The following is a 24901-nucleotide window of genomic DNA, read 5'->3' as shown; positions in this document are numbered from 1 at the left end:
AAATAACCTCGTACTCAGAACTGTAAGAGCACATTGTTCCTTTCATACTCCTTTTCACTTTATTTTTTAATTATAATTATTTGTGTACATGACAGGAAGCCCGAAGACCGTTTCTGTGGTTTATTTATGTTTGAAACACCAGTGACCAAAACGGGGGCCTGATACAGGTTACAGCTGTCAAATATTCGCTGCACCAGTGAAAGACTTGGTAGTCTTGGGCGGGTCTCAAGAGTTACAGCCTCCCCACCTGTCCTACAGGACGGCTCTTCTTTTCCTTTTACCGGACTGTAAATTCTCTTGAGGGTAAGTCTGAGTCAGCTTCGCTCTCCACTGTGTATCCAGGGCTGGCACAGGGTTCCGCATATAGCAGATGCTCAGTAAATGTTTCCTAAAAGAATGAATTAACAAGGGAATAAGTGATTGAACGAATGACTCGATGGACTCCCCATTTCTTCCACCTGTGCATCTGTCCGCAGGGAATTAATAAACCCGCGGGAGCCAGCCCAGATTCGCAGGACTCGCGGCGCAGGACCCGCGGCGCTGGACCAGCCTATGCGGCGGGGCGGGGCCTCCAGGGAGTCCCGCCCATGCGGAGGCGGAGAGTCTCGGGAGTCCCGCCCATGCGGAGGCGGGGCCTGCAGCGCGCGGGAAGCGGCGCGCGCGGCGGCGGGAGCTGGCGGCCGCGGGGACTGACCACGTCCCTATAGGTAAGGCTTCCCCGCGCTGGCTTCCGCGTCCCCGAGGTTTCCCGGCTGGACCTGGGGGGCGAGAGGCTCTCGCTGAGGGCCGGCCGCGAGGACCCGGGATAGCTCCTGAGAAGCGCGCGTCCGCGCGTCCGATCCCCGCCCCGGCCCCGAGCGGCCTCCTCCTAGGCAGGTCCGGTCCCGGCTTCCCGGGCCCAGCGGGAAGGGAGCTGCCTTCTCGCCTCCGGCCTCGGTCCGTTCCCCTGGCAGGCCCCTCCCCTGGGCGGCCTCCTCCCTCCAGAGAGCCCCCTCCCCCGCGGTCCCGGCCCCTTTCCCCGGGTAGCCCCCTCCCACGCGGCCCACTCCCCCAGGCGGCCCGCCCCCAGCTCTCCGGGCTCGCCCGGCAGCCTCCACTAAGCGGGCGCGGGCGCCCAGCCAGGCCCGGCCCGGTGATTTGATTTCCTCTGCCCGGGTGTCCCATTTTGCTTTTCCGGAGGTAGCAGGAGAATAAACTGAACAGCCACGACTCAGCGAACCATTTTAGGTGAAACTTGCTAGGTGTTAACGTCAGACGTCAACAGTAACATCCTCTCCCAACGCAGCGTGCGTTTTTAACGGTTAGCAGAGTTCCTGGCTCCTACTAAGCGCTCAGTACATCGATCCTGCTATAATATTCACCTCATTACCGACGATTTTCAGCTTTCCTCTGTCTTTGGAGAAAGAACGGTCCCCGAGGAACGGTATTCTGTCCCTTGAAGACTCAGGAGGATGAAAGTCATCACTTGTGAGATCGCCTGGCATAACAAGGAGCCAGTGTACAGCCTGGACTTCCAGCACGGAGCCGCCGGGAGGATCCACAGGCTGGCCTCCGCGGGGGTGGACACCGCTGTCAGGGTAAATGGGGCCGAGGCAGAAAGGCCCAGGGAAGCACTATTGAAGCAGCATTCTCCACTCTTCTATTTATAATGAGTGTCAACAGGCACACACTACTTAGTTATGTAGCCCAGAGGGCTAAATTCTCAGGGCCTTGAGTCAACAACGAAAGCAAAGGAGAGCACCTTTCTTCCTGGGGTCCTGTTACCTAGAGCGATGTCACCGGATGCCCATTGCTGTAGAACCCTGAGCCAGTTTCCTCCTGGGAAACAGTTTGCACAAGAAAGAGGTGGGAGGCAATGGGACTGTAGGTTTATGTTTCAGATAGGAGTTCCTTCCTCTTACATTTCAAAAGAAAGACTAAATTTTCTTTCTGAAAATCAGCGTAGTGATGTTTTCGTCGGTACAGTATGGTGCGTGCTTGCTATACGTTTTCTCTGAATGAATGTGTTCGTATCAGCAGATCTGGAAGGTAGAAAAAGGACCAGATGGAAAGGCCATTGTTGAATTTTTGTCCAATCTTGTTCGCCATACCAAAGCTGTCAATGTCGTGCGTTTTTCTCCAAGTGGGGAAGTTTTAGCATCAGGAGGGGATGGTGAGTATTGTACTTCAAGATTCTTCAGAAACCAGATTCCCATGTAGTCTCATATTGAAGAGTGAGATTTGAGCTAGACATACTTTGTTATTTTAGAGGTCGCTTGACCCTCTCAATCTGTCATTTAGATAGTTTAGTAAAATAATGTTGTGGGGAGTGTGAAGGGGTGGAGGATGCAAAGCTTAAACTGAGAAGACCTGTTTGAAAACGGCCGCTTTCCCACTTGCTCCCACTGGGCTGATCGGAGACAAGTAGGTAGGTGCTTACCATTCTAAGTCCCAAGGCAACTGGCCTGGCCTTGTTTGGCTGTCAGTTTAGCATCTGTAAGTGATCACAGTCAGTTCCATGTCTCTGTGTAATTAACGAATTAATTGGCTTAGGGAGTATAGTCTAAACAGCCCTCTAAATTATGTTTCTTTGGTGGGAGTAGACTGATTCATATTTTCTGCCTGCGCCACGCGTCATGCAGGATCTTAGTCCCCCGACCGGGGATTGAACCCGTGCTCCCTGCAGTGGAAGCGCGGAGTCCTAATCACTGGACCGCCAGGAAATTCCCTTTCTGCTTGTGCTTAAATGGCATCAAATGATACAGAAGAAGTAAATCTTTTTATCATGCTCTAAAACTAAGATAGTCTAGAAGTCAGAATAAAAAGAAAGAAGAAATCTCAGATGTTGTTTGAAGAAGGAGGGAAAGAAGCCTTGTCGAATTCAGTGCCCTGCTGTCCAGTGTTTCCGTCGAGGGAGGGGGTGGGGAGTGGCAGCAGCACAGGGGGCAGTGGGGAGGCTGGCGGGCCGTCCTCTGTGAGGCTGCACAGGGCAGCCCAGGTCCTTTGGCCTCGAGGGCCCGGAAACCTGTCATCAGTCAGTCAGCACATGGAGAGTGCCGGTCCGTCAGGGCCAGTCTCATCTCAGCCAAGCTCCCCGGATTCCAGTTAATTTAGAGAGAGAACGTGTGTGTCCACACCACCGGCTCCTTCGCTCTCCTCCTTCGGGCATTCCTCGAAGGGAAGCCACGTCTTGGTCAGAAGGTTATGTGGTGAGTGTGGCGTCAGAACGTGGGGAGCTAGAGGACTCAGACAATTGGTGACATCACGCTAAGGTATCTGACACGTCCATGGTGTTAACAGCTGACACATGCATGGGCTTACCATGTGCCGGGCATCGTGGGGTAAGTGCTTTATGCATTTGCCTCATTTGATGCTCACGGTAGCTGATGAGCTAGGCACTGTTATCCTTCTCATTTTATGGGTGAGGAGACCGAGGCATCAAGATGGGAAGTGACTGGCCGTAGGTTACACAGCTAGGAATGATTTGCCACCCCTTGCGTTGGTGCCTCTGTTGTTTCCTTATTCGGCCACTTACAGGTTATGCCTGTGGATTTGTTAATGTAGTCAGTTGCTTTGCAGTAGTGTTTTGCTGGCCTGGGGACACTTCTGTTTAAGGAGACCTTGTATAGCTCTGATCTGGTATGAGTTTGATTTTGGAGTTTTTGTTCGGAAGGCAAATTTGCTTTTCCTGCCCCAATTCTTAGAAGTAAATCCTTGTGGCCATAGTGTCTATTGAACAACATAGATATTATTTAATACCCTAAAAATCCAGAAGTGAAGGAGCCATGCTTTGTAAAGCGTGGCTTATCTTTAACTGACTCGCTCCACAGATGCTGTCATTCTTCTGTGGAAGGTTAATGATAACAAGGAACCAGAACAGATCGCTTTTCAGGACGAGGATGAGGCTCAGCTGAACAAGGAGAACTGGACTGTCGTAAAAACCCTGAGGTAACCTCGGGAGGGGCCTGGGAGGGATTTATCCTTACGACCTGGATGCATTAAGCTGATGCGCATTTTGACTTTTTTTTTTTTTTTGTGGTATGTGGGCCTCTCACTGTTGCCTCTCCCATTGCGGAGCACAGGCTCCGGACGCGCAGGCTCAGCGGCCATGGCTCATGGGCCCAGCCGCTCCGCGGCATGTGGGATCTTCCCGGACCGGGGCACGAACCCGCGTCCCCTGCATCGGCAGGCGGACTCCCAACCACTGCGCCACCAGGGAAGCCCGCATTTTGACTTTTATGTCTCACTTAAAACTTTTACTTATGCAAGACAGTGATACGGGCATAGTTTAAAAGATAAAAATATGATTAAAATGGATTTTCTTAGTTTGTCTTATAAAATCTTCCTTAGTAAACTTGAATCAATTTTAAAGATACAAATATCCTTGAAGGTATTAGTTTATAGCTATAGCTAATATAGCTCTAGTGGAAATTCCTAAAGTCCCACTGTAATGTATGGTCCCTGAGTTTGCTTTTAAATTTTTGACAATTTTTTCTCTCCTTGAGACAAGAATTGCTTTTTCTCCTCTTTGGATTCTAGGGGCCACTTAGAAGATGTGTATGATATTTGCTGGGCAACCGATGGGAATTTAATGGCTTCTGCCTCTGTGGATAACACGGCCATCATATGGGATGTCAGTAAAGGTAGCTGATATGTTTTTGTTATTATCGGGGGAAGGACTATTCTAAGTGTCTAAAAAGCCGAACCTTTAAAGGCTTCAGAGGAGTTTTTTTAGTGAACTGGAATAGGTGTTTGGCAGGACAGGTTAGGGATTAGCCCCATATGCCATGGATCCACTGCATTTTTAAGGGCCCAGTCAGAATGTATGAGGCTTAGCAGTGGTGTCATGAGTTGCTGGTGCCAAAGCAAGGTAGATCGCACACGCCTGGGGGTGCAGACATGACGGGGCCGGCGGGGCGGCACACGGCTGATCCCTGCCATCCTGGAACTTAGGATCTCAGGAAGTTAGCAAGTCATAATCAGTGAGGCATTGCATGCTCAGTGTTGGGGTCGGTGGGATCAGGTTTCCATTTCGGGACATCAAGGCAAGCCAAGGACACCTCACTGCTTTGAAATAACCTGTTCACTGGTTGAGGGGACAATAAACATGTGAGAAGTTACCGTAGGATGAAAATAGCAGTGAAATGCCAAAAGCCAGTGGTGGCTGACGCCTGACCACTTTTGCCCCCTGCAGTCCTGTACTCAAGCTTGATGTCTTCTCCCAAACCTCTTTTCTTCTTTATCTGCTGATTCTCCTGCAACCCAAGTGCCCAGGTCGGGAGTCAGGCAGCGGCATTGGCATCCCCTGTGTTGTCAGCGCTGCATCAGCCCAGTTTTCATCCACGCTGTGGAGGCCTCTGTTCTTCGTTCTGTGCGGTGCAGCTGAAGCGTCCTCTCTCTTGCCTCATTTCCGTCATGCTCTTTCTCATCAATCCCAGACACTCGGCAATGGGGAGGACCAGTGTCACTGTCTTCTTTTTCCCAAATCTGGCCATGTGTTGGATAATTTCAGTGTCCGTTGACACTCCATCAGCACCCCCTGAAGCCAGTTGTACCGATCTTGAACACTGCCAGCAGGCTGGGCACTCTTGCAGGTGCTGGAGGATGCGTGAATACAATGGCTACGTCCTAGTAGGGTGTCAGACGAATACACAAACGTATGATGCCAGGAAGTGATAGCACTCTGAAGGGGTCCGGGAGTGATAGGGTGATCTGGGAAGGCTTCTCTGAGCTTGTGGAGTTTGAACAGAGACTGGAATGAAGCCGGGGAGCAAGCCGTGTGCATTATTTCATGGGAACGGCAGGTGCAGAGGCCCGGCGGCCGGAGCTGCTGCTTGTGTCCCAGGAGCAGGAAATCGCCGGACGGCTGGAGCAGGAGGGAGGGGGGACCTGAGGCTGGAGGGTGGTGGGTCCAGGCCACAGGGTCGGGTCTCAGATTGCAACCAAGGTGTGACCACGTGCTGCTGATGGGTTTTAAGCAGTAGACTAATGTGATTTCGCTTATTTTTTTGAAAAATATTTATTTATTTATTTACGTATTTATTTTGGCTGCGCCGGGTCTTAGTTGCGGCACACATGCGGGATCTAGTTCCCCGACCAGGGATCGAACCCGGGCCCCCTGCCTTGGGAGTGCGGAGTCTTACCCACTGGGCCACCAGGGAAGTCCCCTACTTATGTTTTAAAAAGATGTCATTGGCTGGCATGTGGCAAACTCTCCCAGGACAGCACAGCAGGTAGCAGGGGGTGTGGGGGGGAGGAGCGGTTTTGAGGAGCGTGGAAATCAAGACCACGTCCTAGGCCTCCATCGTTTTTTTTTTTTCTTAACGTGTAACGTGGGCAAAATTGTTTAAAGTCAATACGTTTTTATTTATGGAAGTTCACATGCTGTGATTCCTTCTGCCCATCACCTTAGTTCCTCCAAAGTCTGTGTCGTAATCTTCAAGGTGGCCCTTTAGAAAGAAGGCCTGCTTGATCCACGCTTGTCCTGTCGGCCAGTCCACTGTTCTGCAGCTGGGCTTCTCTGAAGGCCTGTCACTTAAGTGCTCTGACAGTGACGTCATAGCCAGGCGTCCTGCTCTCCTGCCAAGCCGCCTCCTTCAGGCCCCTCAGCACCCCTGCTTCCTGCTAGAGCCCTCAGGTCCCCCGAGCCCTCTCGATTCCTGCTCTGCCGGCCCGTCTGACCTCTTATTTTCTCTCTCCACTTTGCTCCCCAAGGGGATCATTTATGTACATAGACCCTTTTCTTTCACCCGACGGTACCAAGAAAACCCCAGCCCAGGACTGGTGCTACAATACTGACAGTCTCCTGGTCCCGGGCTGAGAACAGCTGGTCACAAACCGGCCACCCTGCATATTGGCCCGCTATAAATTCGTCCTCACCAGCCTCCGATGGGGTCCTGGGGTCCCAACCCCTTTTGCTTGTGAGGTTCGATCCCACTCCTGTTCTCCCCGGCAGCTCCCCCAAACCTCCGTAGGTCTCCTTAGTCTTCTTCTTCACCCCTGGACACCTTCATCTCAGCAGACTCCCCTAAAGGCCTTCAAGAAGGGGAGGGGGAAGGAAAGTTAGCCTGACATTTGTGCAGTGTGTAAAGTCACCGCCAGGTCACTGGCGACTTCAGGGCCAGGGTGGGGCAGGCAAGGAGCGGGAGGGAGCCCACGGCAGAGGGTTGAGTGAGTGGTCGGGAGAGCGAGTGACGGGGTGTAGACCGCTCCCCACAGAAGAAGGTTTTGGCTTTTGTTTTTTTGTTTTTTTTGGCCTCATCATGCGGCATGTAGGATTTTAGTTCCCCAACCAGGGATTGAACCCGCCCCTTGCAGTGGAAGTGCGGAGTCTTAACCACTGGACCGCCAGGGAATTCCCTGGGTTTTGTTTTTTTAAGACTGGCCAAGGCTTCCTAACTCCCTCCTCTTTTTATCCGGGTAATCTCTGTGTGCTACTGGTTTTATCTTCTAAATGTTTCCCCCAAAGCCCTTTTCCCATCCCTAGTCACAATGCTCTGGTTCAGGCCCTCATCTCTCACCTCATCTGCTGTCACCTCCTAACTAGTGACACTTTTCTGTGCTCTCTTCGACCCTCAGTTTCATCTTTATAATGCAGGTCACTTCCTAGCTCAGCGTTGCTCTGAGCCACACCATGAACCCCCAGAACCGTTTCCTTGCACACGAGGGTCTTGCACACACCAGCAGTCTCGGCTACTTGTCACTGCTCCAGTGGCCTAAACTGACTTTCACCCCGTGGATTTGCTCAGAATACCTTCTTCTCTCCTCATCGGCCCCATGTATCCTGCCTGACCTGGAGAACCAAACTCTGAGCTCACTCCTTCTCGACCTCACCCCGGCTTTGTTAGCTGCCCTCTTCTCTGCGTCGTGTCACAGTGCGCATGCTGGTGGTGGGTCTGTCCCCACCATGAGCTGTGAGCTCCCTGGGAGGAGGGGCCATGTGAAGTCATCTTTGGTCCCCAGAGCCTGACGTGGAGTTTGGTAGAGTCTAAGTTACCAACTGCTGAATTATGGAACGGCCTAAAGGAACAATACTTAAATTGTAGTTTATGCCATTTGTGCATTAGTGGGTTTTGGTAATGTGTGTGTTGTGTGCTTTATTCGTAGGACAAAAGATCTCAATTTTTAATGAACATAAAAGTTATGTACAAGGAGTAACCTGGGATCCTTTGGGTCAATATGTTGCTACCCTGAGCTGTGACAGGTAAGTTAGTATTTGGCAAGTTGTTTTCATCTCTGTTTGCTTGAAATTTTCTTCAGAGGTATTTTTGTTACAGCTTAACCAATGTAAGCCACAGTCTGGCTTTGATTCTTTCATTCTTGGTTTCATATAAAGCATTTTGTTTTACTGCTATTCTTACAGCATAATAAGAAGTTGGCAACTAATTAGGACAAGAGCCTTACACGAAGTTAGTACTTAATAAATCTTTATTGAGTGGGTGAGTGAATGCAGAAATAGCTTTGAATTAAATTTAAACTTCTTGGGCAACTTTTAAAGAAAAAGTCTTTTATAAATATGACTTAAGCAAGAAGAGATAACTAGTGGTAGGGTTGGATAGTTATTTCATTTTTTTGATTAGAGTTTACTGCTATAGTGATTTTAACAACTCCATTTAAATTAATATGAAAATAAGATACTTTGTCTTCTCTGAAAGGAGGTCTTGTTGCTGTGTTTACTGGTACATTTAAACACAATATATTTTTTTTTAATTATTTTATTTTTGGCTGCGTTGGGTCTCCGTTATTGCACTTGGGCTTTCTCTAGCTGCGGCTAGCGGGGGCTACTCTTCGTTGCGGTGCACGGGCTTCTCATTGCGGTGACTTCTCATGTCGCGGAGCACGGGCTCTGGGCACGCGGGCTTCAGTAGTTGTGGCACGTGGGCTCAGTAGTTGTGGTTCACGGGCTCTAGAGTGCGGGCTCAGTAGTTGTGGCACATGGGCTTAGTTGCTCCGCGGCATGTGGGATCTTCCCGGACCAGGTCTCGAACCCGTGTCCTCTGCATTGGCAGGCGGATTCTTAATCATTGCACCACCAGGGAAGCCCTAAACACAATAATTTAATTGTGTTCCTGGAACAAAAAATTAAAAAAAAAAAAACCAGGGATGCCAAGCATATCACTCACCAGTCATAATAGTCCTTTATAATATTTATCCAACTACTTTTAACTATAACAGACTGAATTTCAAATGGCGCTGGAATGAAAGCACTAAGGAAGTGTTTATTTTTCATAGAATCTCCTGTAACATTCCAAATGTCATTTATTTTCTGGTATACGTGGGTTTTTTTGTTCTTTTTTTGTGTGGCCATGCCGAGTGGCTTGTGGGATCTTAGTTCCCTGACCAGGGATCGCACCTGTGCCCCCTGCAGTGGTAAGCACAGAGTCCTAACCACTGGACCGCCAGGGAAGTCCCCTGGTACATGTGTTTTATTCAGGCAGTCAGGAGTGAAACAATTTGATTAGCTCAGGGAATAATATGAACTACCAACAACCAATTTACTGGCTGCTGCTTCCCTTACTCCTGCAAATCCCTGAGGGCGAGACCGTTCCACACAAAATAAACTTCACTGCAGTCATACAGATGGCCACTGAGCCAGATGCCCAAGACCTGAAAAATAAGGCCAGGCTTACAAGTTTATGTCCATTGACAAGTTGAAACATTCAATGGAGAATGAAATTATGACGTATTTCCCCACTTAGTTAGTGATATCCTTCTGGTTGTTAATATTTGCCTCTGTCATTCAGTTAAGTGTGAAAGTCATTGGTCAGTGGTTTTGCAGGCCAAAAGTTGTTGAAGCAATCTTCAGTTCTGGTAATAGATTGTTTCTCTGTGAAACATAATTCGTTTACTAGAAGAGATAAATCAGAGTTTTCTTCTTTATTTAGGATCCTGAGGGTGTACAGCACACTGAAGAAACGTGTGGCTTTTAATGTCTCAAAGATGCTGTCTGGAGTAGGGGCTGAAGGAGAGGTACAAAATGTTTTGACATTCCATCTTAGCCGTACTGTAGTTGGGACTTAGGAAGTTGTGAGCTCCTCCATCGCTCGTAGCTAAACCCCTGGTTTCCAGGACCCGACACCTGAACTGCAATATGACTTCCTCTTAGACCACCAAGTCTCAGTGTGGCGGTCTGGGCTGGCCTGTACGGAGGTGGGGACGTCTGGGGGCCAGGGGAGAGGTGATGGTGGAGGACAGTGTTTCCAACCCTGGCTGAACTATGGAGTCACCTGGGAAGCATGTAAAGATATGGGTGCCTGGGCCCGACCCCAAGAGCTGTGATTCACTTGGCTTGAAGCAGACAGGGCCCCCACGGTCTGAGGTGCAGTGAGGTTCAGGAACCACTGACTAGGAAGACCACAGCACTAGGCAATAGGAAGGCAGGTGGATCCAGCAGCGGCGATACACCTTCTTGGCAGGTGGAGGGGGACTCTCTGGCCATCGGGCTGGTACTCAGGAATGGAAAGGATTTTGATTTTTGAAAGAACTGGTAAATGAAGATAGCACTCTAATCCTAGTAGGTGAAAGGGAGCAAGTTGGTTACTATAACAAAGCAGATAAACAACAAGGTCCTACTGTGTAGCACAGGGAACTGTATTCAATGTCTTGTGATAAGCCAGACGGGAAAAGAACATGGAGAAGAATATACACATGTATAACTGAGTCACTTTGCCGTACAGCAGGAGTTAGCACAGCATTGTAAATCAACTCTACTTCAGTAAAGTTAAAAACAGACAAACAGCAACAACCAAAGCAGAGATGAGGTGCAAATCCAGTCCTGGGAAAGCACGTAAGGCAGAGTGGGCTGTGTGCGCTGGCCGGCGCTGAGAGGTCGGCTGGGTAGTTAGGAGAGTCATGCTTGGTTGAGGATTAAACGCTTACTGTTCATGAAGTGTCAGTGCATGGTAGCAAGAACTGTTCCACACAGGTGTTCAAGAAATGTTGTCTGAAAAGATGATAGGATTACTATTTTCTTTTTAAAAAGGGTTCATTCGGTTGGAGATTCTAAATATAAACACACAGATAACAAGCAAAGGGCTCCTAGTCACCTTCCTGCCATTTCCCGGTCTCATTCCCCAGACAGACCACTGTTGACAGTGTGGTGTGTGCTCTTACAGATGGTTATTTGTATAATAAGTATAGAACCACACAAACACGTAGACAGACAGACACACACACACACACACACACACACACACACACACACACAGACACACAGCTTTCCTTAACAAAAATGGGAGATCAGTTCAAGAGTGATTGCCCTTGCAGACTTGCGTGATTATTTGATATGTAATTTATTTCAGTTTCATTTATTATTATGTCAGTAAGAAATGACAACGTATAGAGAAAGAAATAGAAATTGGTAAGCCTTTATTGTGAATGCGAAGGTCTGGAATAACGTTTAGACTCTGTGTGCCGCAGGCGAGAAGTTACCGGATGTTCCATGATGACAGCATGAAATCATTCTTTCGTAGACTTAGTTTCACTCCTGATGGATCTTTGCTCCTCACACCAGGTGTGTTTAACAAAGCTTTTGATTTAAGGGCATGAGAGCAGCGGTGGTGGTGTCTGTGCTCCTGATTTTGTGATGCTCTTTGCAGCTCAGGGAATTCTGATGAAAGCAGTGGTCCCCAACTTGTCCGCACATTGAAACCTCCAGGGAGCTTCAAAAAGTGCTGGTACCTGGGTCCCACTCCCAGAGATTGTGTTTTAATTGGTTTGGAGTGTGTGGTCTGGGTTTTGGAATTTTAAAAAGATTTCTAGTGATTTTAATGTACAGACAAGTTTGGGAGCCACTAGACTAGAGTGATAAACATACTCCCTTAGGCAAATTCAACTTAAAAAAAATTTTAATGAGTGCCTTTTCCCTAGACATGTATATGGAGGTCATCGTTCTAAAACTAATGATAAAGTGCCTTTATCATTTTTATTCTTAATAATGAAGCAGCCTGTTGTGACAGGGTCTAGGCACAGACAAGTCCGGTTGGAATAACTTGTGGGAGTGTAGTGGTCAAGTCTGACAGGTCAGCAGAATCAGCAAAGACACGTCAGGGTCATTTTCAGCAGGAGGGTGAGAGGTTGAGTCCAGCAGGATTATCCAGGGCAGTGCTGTTGCCAACATGGTCTCAGAGGAGACCGTCCCCTGCTCTCCATGGCGCAGATACCATCCTGTGTATGATACGATGACATGACCCGGGGCTGGGCCAAATGGGAGGGCACAGGTCAGGTTTGCCACTAAGTGTCCCAGCCAGGCTGGGCAGAGGAGACCCCAAGAGTGTGTGAATCATACACACATGTGTGGGTTAGGCTGTAAAAGGACATTGGGGAACACGTGGGAATGACATTGGCCTAGGGGGGGTCCCAGGACCAAGAATAAGTAGTTGCATAAGTCTATTGAAAGTTGTTTACTAAACTCAGTAGCAGGTCCTTTCCTAAATGGCAGCTCCAAAAATACTTTCATTTAAAATCGGGTACCAGATGGGTTATCTGCTGCCACCATTATTATTCTTGGTGGTGTTAATAAATGCAGGAAATGAAATTACAGAGATTGGAAGAAATAAAACTTTGTGATAGGTTTGTGTTTCTAGAAAATCCAAGAGATTTAAAAAATACTCTCAGAATAAAAAAAAGAATTTGATAAGGTGGCTAGATATTATAAAATACATAAAATCTGTATCTGCTACAGTAGAATAAGTACTTAGAAATGTGAAAAGGATAATTGTTCCATTCGTAACAGTGCAAAACGCAGAAGACATGGAAATGCATAGGAAAAAATTTAATAAGGCATAGAGCCTTTATGAAGAAGACTAGAAGGTCTTATTGATGGTTATAAAACAAGTTCTGAACGAATAGAGAGATTTCGTGTTCTAAAAATTCACATGATAATTGATTTCCAATTAGGATCCCATTTAAGGTTTTTTTTGTTGTTGGTTTGTTTCGGTTTTTTGGTTTTTTAATTGGATGACATCTCGGATTTGTTTAGGAGAGTAAATGCAAGGAATAGTAAAAAAGTATGAAAGATAAGAATAATACTTGAGCAGGCATTTTCCTGTCTAAATGTCAGAGATTCTGTAGTGCTATTGTTATCAAATCAGTATGGTATTGGTACAGGAATAAACATATAGCTTAGTGGATCAGAACAGAGAATCCAGAAATAGATTCTGGGATAAAAGGGAATTTAATAGGTGACCTGAGTGGTATTTCAGTGGGAAGAATGGATTATTGAGTGAATAGTTCTGGAGTGTCCAGCTGTCTGGAAAAAAATTAAATTGGACTCTTAGCTTATCAGATAGATAAGGTGGGCTTCCTTGGTGGCGCAGTGGTTAAGAATCCGCCTGCCAGTGCAGGGGACACGGGTTTGAGCCCTGGTCCGGGAAGATCCCACATGCCGTGGACCAACTAAGCCTGTGCACCACAACTACTGAGCCTACACTCTAGAGCCTGCGAGCCACAACTACTGAGCCTGCGTGCCACAACTACTGAAGCCCACACACCTAGAGCCCGTGCTCCACAACAAGAGAAGCCACTGCAATAAGAAGCCCGTGCACCACAGTGAAGAGTAGCTCCCGCTCACCACAACTAGAGAAAGCCCACGTGCAGGAACAAAGACCCAGTGCAGCCAAAAATAAATAAATAAAATAAATATATTTTAAAAATAAATAAATAAAATAAACTGCAGGTTAATTTAATACTTAAAAATGGTAAAAATGTAAAACTCTTGCAAGAAAATCTAGGAGGACATTCTAGGACTGGGGAAGACCAAACTAAGACTGGAAACCCAGCAGCTCTTAAATGATAGATACTTTGCTGTATTTGAATGTAGAGCTTTTGTATGGCAAAAGACGCAGTAAGCAAAATCAGTAGTCGTACGACGGGACTGGAAAATAATGGTTATGGTACAGAAAAGAGAGCACTGACAAATATCATATACAATGGCTCTTCCAAATTGGCAAGAAGAACAAAAAGACAAAAGGAGAAAAACCCAAAAGAGAAAAACGAGAGAAAGGTACAACAAGGCGGCTCATAGAAGAGCAAATCTGGTGCAAAACTGGCACACACGGGGAGGCGTTCGGAAACCCGACAGTCAAGGCAACGCAAGTTAACGTGACATCAGTAGGTATCCCTTTATTCATTACAGGCTGGAAAAAAGTGAAAATATCTGTCGCTGATGGGCATGTGTATGGCTGTTGCTGGAGAGAGTGTGGATTGTTAGAGCCTTTTGGGAAGGCAGCCTGGTAACCGTTTAATGCATGTACTCTTCAGCCAATCCGCCCCTTGTCTGACATTCACTTCCTTAAGAAATGAAAACAGTACATAAGAGTGTATGTCCAAGGATGTTTATTGCAAGCGTAGCTTTTTTTTTTTTAAGGACACTTTCTCTTTTTAAAAATTAATTAATTTATTTATTTTTGGCTGTGTTTGGTCTTCGTTGCTGCACACAGGCTTTCTGTAGCTGTGGCGAGCAGGGGCTACTCTTCGCTGTGGTGCGCGGGCCTCTCATTGCAGTGGCCTCTCCTGTTGTGGAGCACAGGCTCTAGGTGCGCAGGCTTCAGTAGTTGTGGCGCGTGGGCTCAGCAGCTGTGGCTCGCGGGCTCTAGAGTGCAGGCTAAGTAGTTGTGGCACACGGGCTTAGTTGCTCCGCAGCATGTGGGATCTTCCTGGACCAGGGCTCAAACCCGTGTCCACTGCATTGGCAGGCAGATTCCTAACCACTGTGCCACCAGGGAAGTCCAAGCATGGCTCTTAGTTGTAAAAAAACAAAAACAAAACAATACTCGTTAACAGAGAATGGGTGAATAAATTACGGTATTTTCAGACCAGTGCATAGTAGGTAGCTACTGAAGAGAGGATGCTTTAGTGTCACGCAGGTTAACTGTCATGAGTAATTGACTGAGAAAAGCAAAATGAGCAAAAGTATAAATAATACCCCATTTTGTAAAATAGATTTAAAAAACCCACCATATGAATATACAAGCGATTGAGTTGTAACTGGTTGGAACAGTTACGTGAGCATGGGGGAAATATAGAATGACCTGATGGTTTGTTAAAATGGATTACTTGGGGATGGAAGGATGGGGTGAGATGGGAAGAGAGTAGAAAGACTACTGGCTGTGTCTGCTGCCCCCCACCCAGCGGGTATGAAATGGTCACGTGGAAGATTACATATGTGTGTGTGTGTGTGTGTGTGTGTGTGTGTGTGTGTGTCAGGAAATGTTAACGTAAAACAGGGAGATGTTCCCAAGAGCAACTGTGTGTGACGGTCATTCTCCAACAGGATCTGACCTGGTTTTGAGTACAGCCTGAAGGTGAGTGTAGAAGGGCTCTCAGATGTGGGCTGCTCCCCAGGGCAAAGGCAGCTTCTGCAGGGGCTGGAGATGTCAGCAGAGGGCTGGTCTCCTGGCAGCCTTTGGGCTCCATCAGGCTGATGGGAAAAGGCCTGAGTCTCAGGTTTTGGGTGGCAGCTGAGGTCAATCCAGGGGACAGAGAGCCGGGGGTCTGATCATAGCACTTCACTAGCAGGAATTGGCTGGATTCGCAGGCAAAGGCCTGCTGTGGTCAGGGCTCCCTGCTTTATGTTCTTCCCACCCAGGCCTGGAAGGGGCTCTGGGGCAGCTGAGCCCCTTGGGGAGGTGACAGGTGGGTAGAACTGGAGTAAAGGGCTGAGCCCAGGCGGGGACAGGGTGTTGGCATCTGTCCTCAGTCACAGAAACATTGTGCAGGTAGTAATGTTCCGGGAGAATCTTTCACAAACCGGACCTGATGCTCATGCGCCTTTGCTGATGAACAGTTTAATAACACACGGCCTTGCCTTCCTCTGCTGCTTCCCCAGCCGGATGTGTGGAATCGGGTGAAAACGTAACAAATACAACTTATGTTTTCTCCAGGAAAAATCTTAAAAGGTATGCAATTGAAGAAATATTTGAAATGTTTACCCTTTCTTTTTGCTTTTGTTGAGTGACGGTGCTTTTTTGCAAAACCGCGATTCATCTTGCAGGCCTATCGCCCATCTTCCGTGTCCTGGGAAGGCGACGCTCGCTGTCCGCTGCTGCCCCGTCTACTTTGAGCTGAGGCCAGTGGTGGAAGCAGGTACCTTAGAGCCACAGGGGTGTGTCATGTTCTCTGAGGCAGGTCACCAGGGTGGGTGGGGAGAGGTGAGTATGTGGGTTGGTTCAGTTTGGTCAGTCTTGAGAGCAAAGACTGATGTTATCAAAATACGTGTCAGATTTTGCGTTGTCTAGAATACATTTTCTTTGCTGCAAGCAACTTTAAAGGGCTAAAAATACTAGCTTTGTTTCTCTACTGAAGCAGGTTGAATGTCATTTATTATTGATTTCCTATGCAGTGAAAATTATGGAAAAATTATATGAATTGGATTTTTGTTTCACTGTTTTTTCACCTCCGGCTGCTTTTAAGATTTTTCTCTTTATCAGTTGGCTTTCAGCAATCTGATTACGGTGTACCTGCTGCCGTTTTCTTAATGTTTCTTGTGCTTGGGGTTCATTGAACTTCTTAGATTTACGAGTTTATAGTTTTCATCAAATTTGGAGAACTTCGCCAGTTATTTCTTTAGATACTTTTTCTGTCATCCCCCCTCTCTCTCCTCTTCTTCAGGGGCTCCAGCTACACACGTATTAGAAGTTACCCATGGCTTACTGATGCTCTGTTACTTGTTTCTTTCCTCTCTGTGGATAGTTTCTACAGCTTGTTTTGAGTTCACTGCTCTTCCGTGTCACCTGCCCTTGGTGCCATCCAGTGTATTTTCTATCTGTGACGGTGTAGTCTAGAACTTCTAGAGTTCAGCTTGGGTCTTCCTCACGTACCTCTGCTTTACACCTTCCCTCTTGCATCTTGAACACGTGGAATACACTTGTTATAATAACTCTTTTAATGGCTTTGTGTACAAAGGATTGGTTTTGATTGATTTTTTCTTCCTCATTATGGATCATATTTTTCTGCTTCTTGGAATGCCTGATAATTTTTTTTTAATTAATTAATTTATTTATTTTTGGCTGCATTGGGTCTTTGTTGCTGCACGCGGGCTTTCTCTAGTTGCATCGAGTGGGGGCTACTCTTCGTTGCTGTTCGCGGGCTTCTCATTACGGTGGCTTCTCTTTTTGCGGGGCACGGGGTCTAGGCGCGTGGGCGTCAGTAGTTGTGGCTCGTGGGCTCTAGAGCGCAGGCTCAGTAGCTGTGGCGCACGGGCTTAGTTGCTCCACGGCATGTGGAATCTTCCCGGAACGGGGATCGAACCCGTGTCCCCTGCATTGGCAGGCGGATTCCTAAGCACTGCGCCACCAGGGAAGTCCATCTGATAATTTTTTATTGGACATTGTGGATTTTACCTTAGTGGATGCCGGATATATTTTCATCCTTATAAATATCCTTGAGCTTTATTCTGGGATGCAGTGAGGTTGCTTGGAAACACTTTGCGTCTTAGGGGTCTTGCTGTTAGGCTTTGTCAGGTGGGATCACAGGGGCATTTAGTCTAGGGCTAATCTCTTCACTACGGAGGCAGAGCCGCCTGGATGCTCTAATTGACGCCCATGAAGTGGGCGGTTTTCCACTCTGGCTGGTGGGAACATGTGCTGTTTCTAGCCTTGTGTGAGCTTCAGGGGTGGCTCTTTTATTAAAAAAAATTAATTAATTTTATTGAAGTATAGTTGATTTACAGCGTCATGTTAATTACTGCTGTACAGCAAAGTGATTCAGTTATACATATATACATTCTTTTTTAATATTCTTTTCTGTTATGGTTTATCATAGGATATTGAACATAGTTCTCTGTGCTATACGTAGGACCTTGTTGTTTATCCATTCTATATAAAAAAGCTTACATCTGCTAACTCCAGTCTCCCACTCCATCCCTCCCCGACCCCCTCCCCCTTGGGAACCACCAGTCTGTTCTCTGTGTCCGTGATTCTGTATCTGTTTCACTGATAGGTTCATTTGTGTCATATTTTAGACTCCACATATAAGTGATATCATATGCTATTTGTCTTTCTCTTTCTGACTTCACTTAGTGTGATAATCTCTAGTTGCATCCATGTTGCTGCAAATGGCATTATTTTGTTCTTTTTTATGGTTGAGTAGTATTCCATTTGTGTGTGGGGGGGGGCACATCTTCTTTATCCATTCATCTGTCCGTGGACATGTAGATTGTTTCCATGTCTTGGCTATTGTGAATAGTGCTGCTATGAACATAGGGGTGCATACATCTTTTTGAATTATAGTTTTGTCCAGATATATGCCCAGGAGTGGGATTGCTGGATCATATGGTAGTTCTATTTTTAGTTTTTTGAGGAACCTCCATACTGTTTTCCGTAGTGGCTGTACCAACTTACATTCCCACCAACAGTGTAGGAGGGTTCTCTTTTCTCCACACCCTCTCCAGCATTTATTGTTTGTAGATTTTTTGATGATGACCATTCTGACTGGTGTGAGGTGGTACCTCATTGTAGTGTTGATTTGCATTTCTCTGATAATTAGCGATGTTGAGCATCTTTTCATGTGCCTGTTGGCCATTTGTATGTCTTCTCTGGAGAAATGTCTGTTAGGTCTTCTGCCCATTTTTGGATAGGGTTGGTTGGTTTTTTTTGTTGTTGAGTTGTTATGAGCTGTTTATATATTTTGGAAATTAAGCCCTTGTTGGTCACATCATTTACAAATATTTTCTCCCATGTAGATAGTCTTTTCATTTTGCTTACGGTTTCCTTAGGGACAGCTCTCTCTTTCCCGTGGCCCTCGCTCCAGCCCTGGCTAGTTTTCCCGCGTGCGGCACTGGTCAGCACTCAGCTGAAGGCTCGAGGCCCTTGGGGCTCTGGCTCCGCCCCTCCACCCACGCGCTCCAGTCGCCTGGGCCTCCTGGCCTCCCAGCTCAGGACGTCTGCCAGGCGCCGCCTGCGTTCCCTCCACCTCTGCTGGGCCTGGAAACTCCAGGCAGTAAACGGAGGTGATCGTAGGGCTCACCTCTCTCGCTTCCTGTCTCTGAGGGATTGCTGTTCTTCATGGCCTAATGGATAGTGTCTTAAAAAAAACCCATTTCAGTATTTTGCCTGGTATTTTAATTGTTTCAGGTGAAGGGTCAGTCAGGTCTCTGTTACTCCATGGCCGGACGCAGAAGCTGTTTTTAAGTTTCTAATCCTTTATGTGAATGACTATGATTAACTTGACAGCATTAAAACATCACTTCATGAGATGCTTCTATGTGACCCTGATGTTTCCTTATCAGGCGGTGACCCCTCAGGGTGACTTGCCTCATTCACACAACTTTTTCTTCTTTTCTTTTTTTTTAAATTGTATTTTATTTTATTTTTTTGCGGTACACGGGCCTCTCACTCTTGTGGCCTCTCCTGTTGCGGAGCACGGGCTCCGGACGCGCAGGCTCAGCGGCCATGGCTCACGGGTCCAGCTGCTCCGCGGCATGTGGGATCTTCCCGGACCGGGGCATGAACCCGTGTCCCCTGCATCGGCAGGTGGACTCTCAACCACTGTGCCACCAGGGAAGCCCTCTTCTCTTCTTTTTGAACCGCAGGTGCCCATGAGTGTTGAATCATAACACAGTGTCCTCATTGGTTCCTGCATGGGTCTCCTTAATTCTTATATTCCTATATAAAATAATACAAAAACTGAATTCTTCCGTAAAACATTTAGTAAAGTTACATCACTTACGTCCCTGGGGAGAGGGCTTTTGGGGAAAATTTGTTTTCTTTGGGAACTTTGCTTTTGCTTGTTTGACTTTCTGTTCCTGATTTCGCCCGTCCCCAGAGCCAGGTGTGGAGCTGGTGAGCCTGCCCTACCGCCTGGTGTTTGCTGTGGCTTCTGAAGACTCTGTGCTTTTGTACGACACCCAGCAGCTGTTCCCGTTTGGTTACGTGTCTAACATACATTACCACACCCTGAGTGATATTTCCTGGTGAGTGGATGGGGGAGACAGCGTACATTCCCCTGGAGTTGCCCCTCGGGTCAGGGAGCATTTCATCCTACAGTTGGCTTTTTTGGCCCTTATTTACCAGTTTATTTAAAGGAATCAACGTAAAAAGGAAAGCTGTTTCTAACTTGCTAAAGTACTGCTTCCTGTTGTGACTGCAGTGGGTGTTGATGCCATGCAGACTGTGATGTGGTTCATCTAATTCTCATAAACCAAGGGGAGGCCCGGTGTCCCTGGTGTTGTGGGGACTCGCCAGGCCCTCTGGGAGGAAGCCCACACACGCGGGCCCCTGCTGCGCAGACAAGGAGGGGCCCCAGAACTGTGCCCGTCCTGAGGGGTCACTTTGCCCTCGCCTTTCTGCCTGGGGTTCTCAGCACCCCTGGGCTCCCAGTTCTGTCTCCACTGTGTGCTCGGGCCCAGGCTGGGCCTGGCCACCTACCATCTACTTCTTGCTCTTTATCACTCTTTATCTTCTTTTCATCTTCTTTTTATTTATTTATTTATTAAAAAAATTTTTTTTGCGGTATGCGGGCCTCTCACTGTTGTGGCCTCTCCCGCCGCGGAGCACAGGCTCCGGACACGCAGGCTCAGCGGCCATGGCCCATGGGCCCAGCCGCTCCGCAGCATGTGGGATCTTCCCAGACCAGGGCATGAACCCGTGTCCCCTGCATGGGCAGGCGGACTCTCAACCACTGTGCCACCAGGGAAGCCCTCATCTTCTTTTTATCTTGGAGGGGAAAAAAAAAAAAAAAGGTCATCTCACCTTTATTCCGGTGAATTTGATGACGAAGCAGGGGTGGGTTGGGAGGGAAAGGGCGTGAGGGAGGAGCCCGCACAGATCCTTTCTCAGCCGTGTTTTTCCCTTGACGGCTTTGCCTTCAGACAAAGCTTGTGAGTATGCTTGAACTTCCATTTCCTAACCAGTGATGAGGGTGCTAAGAGTGGCCTGTAGACTTCGGTAAAGTTTCTCGCTTTCTATTCTGTTTCGGGAACGCAGGTCCAGCGACGGGGCCTTCCTGGCCATCTCTTCCACGGATGGTTACTGTTCCTTCGTGACGTTCGAGAAGGATGAGCTCGGAATTCGCTTGAAAGAGAAGCCAGTTGTGTGTGTGAGAACTCCCGATACAGCGAAGAAAACCAAGAGTCAGACACACCCAGGGTCTTCGCCAGGACCCAGGCTGGGAGAGGGAACCGCCAGCAGCAGAGTCCGGGACCCCAGCAGCCCCTCTGCAACGCCCCCTCAGGCGAAACAGTCTCCGGCCCCCACGGCGGCCAAGGACACCCCTGTGACCGCTCCCGGTGCCAGAGGCTTCCTGGCAGGGCCCTCAGAGGAGAAGACCCTGCAGCCCGGCAGTCAGAATGTGAAAGCCCACCCATCCCGGAGGGTCACTCTGAACACGCTGCAGGCCTGGAGCAAGTCAACACCCCGGTGAGAGCTGTGATGGGAACAGAAACTGCCTTGCCTTGTCAAAAGACAGGATAAGCCGAAAGCCCCTCTCATAGGTGAAATCCCACACAGCTGCCAGAGAGATGTTTCCTAACATCAGACCTGAGAGTGCCGCTTCCTTGCTTACAGACCTCTGTTGGCTCCATTTCCTCCCCGTCTGGTGAGGTCCCAGCTCTTCGCCCGACCCGTCACCGGCTCTGTGGCAGCCTGCCATCCAGCACGGTGACCCCTCACTCTCCTTCGTCCCGCGTGCTCTGAACGTCAGGTCCCCAGGGCATGCTCTGCCTTTGGAGGCCTCTGTGCCTCCACCCTCTGGGGACGCCCTGGACACCTGCTTCGCTGGGTGACACTAGAGTCCTCCCAGAAGACCCATTTGGATGTCCCTTCAGCCCTTTTCTGTGTCACAACACGTCGCATTCGATAGCAGGTGTTTGATTTATGCTTCTGTTTCCCTAGTTAGAGTACAGGCCCCCCAGGGCAGGAAGCGTGTCCCCGTTCTTTACCCGTGTTCTCCTGCCCAGACGGTAACAGGCACTTACAATAGGTAGGAAGTCAAAGGAGTACCTCCTCCACAGGGTTTTGGCGTGTCCAGCAGACTGGCTCATGGTGAGCGGCACCTCGGGTCTGAATAGCCTCCAGGTGGCGCTGCTGTTGTTTTCTCCCCTGTTCATGCCCGTCTGGCTGGTGAACGTGCCCGAGCTCACGGCTGGCACCGCAGAGCGGACAGAACTGCCCAGCATGGCCCCTGTCGTCAGGCAGCAGCTGGCCTCCAGGCTTCCTTCCCTGGACACCTGTGATCCTGCACACAGCCTTCTCCCTGGCCCACCGCCCAACACTGGGAGGCGGCCTGGGGAAGGGGCCAGGGGGAGGGGGGATGAGGGGAGCACTGCACGCCTCCCACACGCTCTGTCACGTTCACGCGACTTCATTGGCAGATCAATAATGTGGTTTAGGTGTAATGCTGGGCTCTTTCTGTATCTCTTCCTACAGACTAGCAATGTTGTTTTGAAAATTAATTTATTTTTGGCTGCGTTGGGTCTTTGTTGCTGCATGCGGGCTTTCTCTAGTTGCGGCGAGCGGGGGCAGCTCTTCGTTGCGGTGCGCGGGCTTCTCATTGCGGTGGCTTCTCTTGTTGCGGAGCACAGGCTCTAGGCACTCGGGCTCAGTAGCTGTGGCTCGTGGGCTCTAGATTGCAGGCTCAGTAGTTGTGGAGCACGGGCTTAGTTGCTCCGCGGCTTGTGGGATCTTCCTGGACCAGGGATTGAACCTGTGTCGACTGCATTGGCAGGCGGATTCTTAACCACTGCGCTGCCACGGAAGTCCCTAGCAATGTTTTTAAAATTTATTTTTAAGTGGAGGAAGGGAGTGGGAAAGTGTTCTTTGAAACATTTTCGGTATTAAAGTTTTTCCCCTCTTAATTTCTTGCGAACTTCTTGCAGTTATAATTTAAAAAAAAAATAGTTGTTGAGAATTAAGACTGTGGATTTTAAAAAAGAACCATCTATATTTTGGAAGCCATGTCTGATAGGCTTATGCAGGAAACATCTAGCAGAGTGTTCAGCATGTCATTGGTAGTTCAGAAAACACGGGTTTTGAAACTTAGATGACTGGTTAAGGTTTAAGCTGACTCTTACTTTTATGTGATGGTTTAACTTAATACATGATCCTTAGTTACTAAGTAAGGGGGCATATTGACATTATATTCAATGCCTTGCATGATATGAGCTGAAAGTTTTACATGTTTCCTTTGACATTTGGTATTGTATGCAAACCATTCCGATGATACTAATGGCCTTTTACTTCTGTTTTTAATCAAGGAGAATAAACTTAATACCCTTGAAGACAGATACTCCACTGAATTCTATACCAACCAGCGTAATTTCCAGCCCTTCCACAGAAGAAATTCAATCAGGTAAGTGATACTGTTACTGGTTTAGTATAATTAAAGATAGAATACCATCTCTTTGGGAAATGAGCACCACCTAACTTGAAGTCAGTTCTGAGAAAGCAAGGATGCATCTTACCAGGCCTGTCGTTTAAACCCACTGATTGCGTGTGTATTCTCATCCAGGAGCCCACCCTCCCGCCAAGGCGCTCCCTGCTAGGCAGACGGTGGATTTGGGAGATGGGTAGAGCCGGGCTGGTTCTCAGCCTCGGCAGTGTTGGCATCTGGGCAGGTCATTCCTCGCTCTGGGGCTGCGCTGTGGGTGCAGGATGATTAGCAGTGCCCCTGGGTGCTGGTACCCATCCCCTGCCCCGACTTGTGACGCTCTAAAATGTCATCAGACACTGCCCACTGTCCCTCGAGAGGCACAGTCGCCCCGGGTTGAGAACCACTGGGGTAGACCTTCTCCTTAGATCCATAGAGGACCTGGCCAGGCAGTTCAGTTCCTTGTCTGCGCATGAAATTCAGTTTGTAAACGTCAGCTCTTAACTTAAAGACATCTTCACTCACTTGTCCACCCTGTGTGTGCTCACATCTTAGAGATGCCTGGAGACCTTCAGGTCAGTTCCCCGGAGCTTAAGCGGCCGAGACTCAGTGAGCACAAAGAAGGTCCCCAAGGTCTGGACCCCTGATGAGACCTGTCATGTGCCTGAAGGCTGCTAGGTCTGGGGACCCCCGTGTGCCCAGAGAGGGGCGAGACCAACCTGAGACCAGTGGAATCAGACGGAGCCTGACGGACACTAGAAAATGGATTTCTGTAACAGAAGATACGCGTGGACCAATTTTCTCCAGAAATATGTTGGCTGTTGTATTTAGCATACATTTTTACCTCAGATATGTGAACATTTTAATAGACTAAATTCTCTTTTTGATGAGTTTCTGAGACTGGAACAGTTCAATGTTACCTAGTGTGAAAATCAGTAAATCCCCCCCTTGGAATACTTGTGTGAAAGTACAGACACTTTATGGGTGGACTCCTTCCACAGCTAGAATTAGAGGAGAAGGTGGTTCGAGAAGGTTTATTCTGTTGAATTTTAGAGTGTTTGATTATTAGATCACTTTAGCTTCTAAATAGTTGATTAACTTTTGGAAGTTTGTTATGTTTGCTTTCTGATTTTAAAGGTGGTAATGCACATTCTAGAAAGTTAGTAAAGAGTGAAGTAGAAAAAACGCGTTGGAGGTGGAAATCACCCATCTCACCACCAGAGGGAACCCTTGTTACTGTTTCGGCATATTTCCTTAAAATTTCTGTTTTTATTAATGTTATTTTATTTTGGGGACGGGGGGAGAGTTGAGATTTTACTTTAGATACAGTTTGGTATCCAAATAGGTTAACTTCTTAGACTGATTTTTCAAAGCAAAAAAAGTACCTTTCCTTAGCAGTCTGTGCCTCTGCTCTCGGTCCCTGGGATGCTGGCATGGTCATTTCCCTCTTGGGAGCAGACCAGACTCATGGGCTGAGACGTATGACGTGCTGTCGCTGCAGGAGGCCTCCCACGTTTGGAGTCTCCTCTTAGCGCAGGAGACTCTGGTGATGTGACCAACAGGTGGTGATGGGTGGAGCCCTAGAAGCTGGTGCGGCTGCTTCACGTTGAGGAGTTTACAG

The 24901-nt window shown here is 48.0% G+C and overlaps 1 protein-coding gene across 2 annotated transcripts; it reads left to right on the top strand.

Annotated features, from left to right (window-relative positions):
• Positions 1-594: 594 nt before the first annotated feature.
• On the top strand, positions 595-24178 carry CHAF1B (chromatin assembly factor 1 subunit B). 2 transcript variants are annotated; one of them, XM_022552941.2, is made up of 14 exons: positions 595-707; positions 1383-1577; positions 2020-2152; positions 3810-3927; positions 4519-4622; positions 8086-8182; positions 9864-9948; positions 11398-11491; positions 15806-15875; positions 15971-16062; positions 19741-19888; positions 20901-21332; positions 23168-23262; positions 23836-24178. In XM_022552941.2, exons 2-14 carry the CDS (start codon positions 1452-1454, stop codon positions 23925-23927), a joined length of 1686 nt encoding a protein of 561 aa, XP_022408649.1. In that variant the 5' UTR covers positions 595-707; positions 1383-1451; the 3' UTR covers positions 23928-24178. The 2 variants fall into 2 exon arrangements, 1 of the variants encoding a protein (XP_022408649.1); XR_016392950.1 differs by lacking the exon at positions 23836-24178 and having other exon boundaries at positions 20901-21777.
• Positions 24179-24901: the final 723 nt, after the last annotated feature.

Source organism: Delphinapterus leucas, chromosome 4 (assembly GCF_059928025.1).
Source record: "Delphinapterus leucas isolate spDelLeu-1000000601 "Yukka" chromosome 4, BTC_Dleu_Yukka2, whole genome shotgun sequence".
Classification (NCBI taxonomy): Eukaryota; Metazoa; Chordata; class Mammalia; order Artiodactyla; family Monodontidae; genus Delphinapterus; species Delphinapterus leucas.
Note: the sequence above shows the minus strand (reverse complement) of the source record. Positions and strands in the feature narration are given on the sequence as shown.

Bases quoted from the DNA above. Each gene is read 5' to 3' on its own strand.
- CHAF1B (XM_022552941.2), top strand. From the start codon at position 1,452: ATGAAAGTCATCACTTGTGAGATCGCCTGGCATAACAAGGAGCCAGTG. The intron at 1,578-2,019 runs GTAAATGGGGCC...TCGTATCAGCAG, and splicing joins GGGTGGACACCGCTGTCAGG to ATCTGGAAGGTAGAAAAAGG. The intron at 8,183-9,863 runs GTAAGTTAGTAT...TTCTTTATTTAG, and splicing joins GCTACCCTGAGCTGTGACAG to GATCCTGAGGGTGTACAGCA.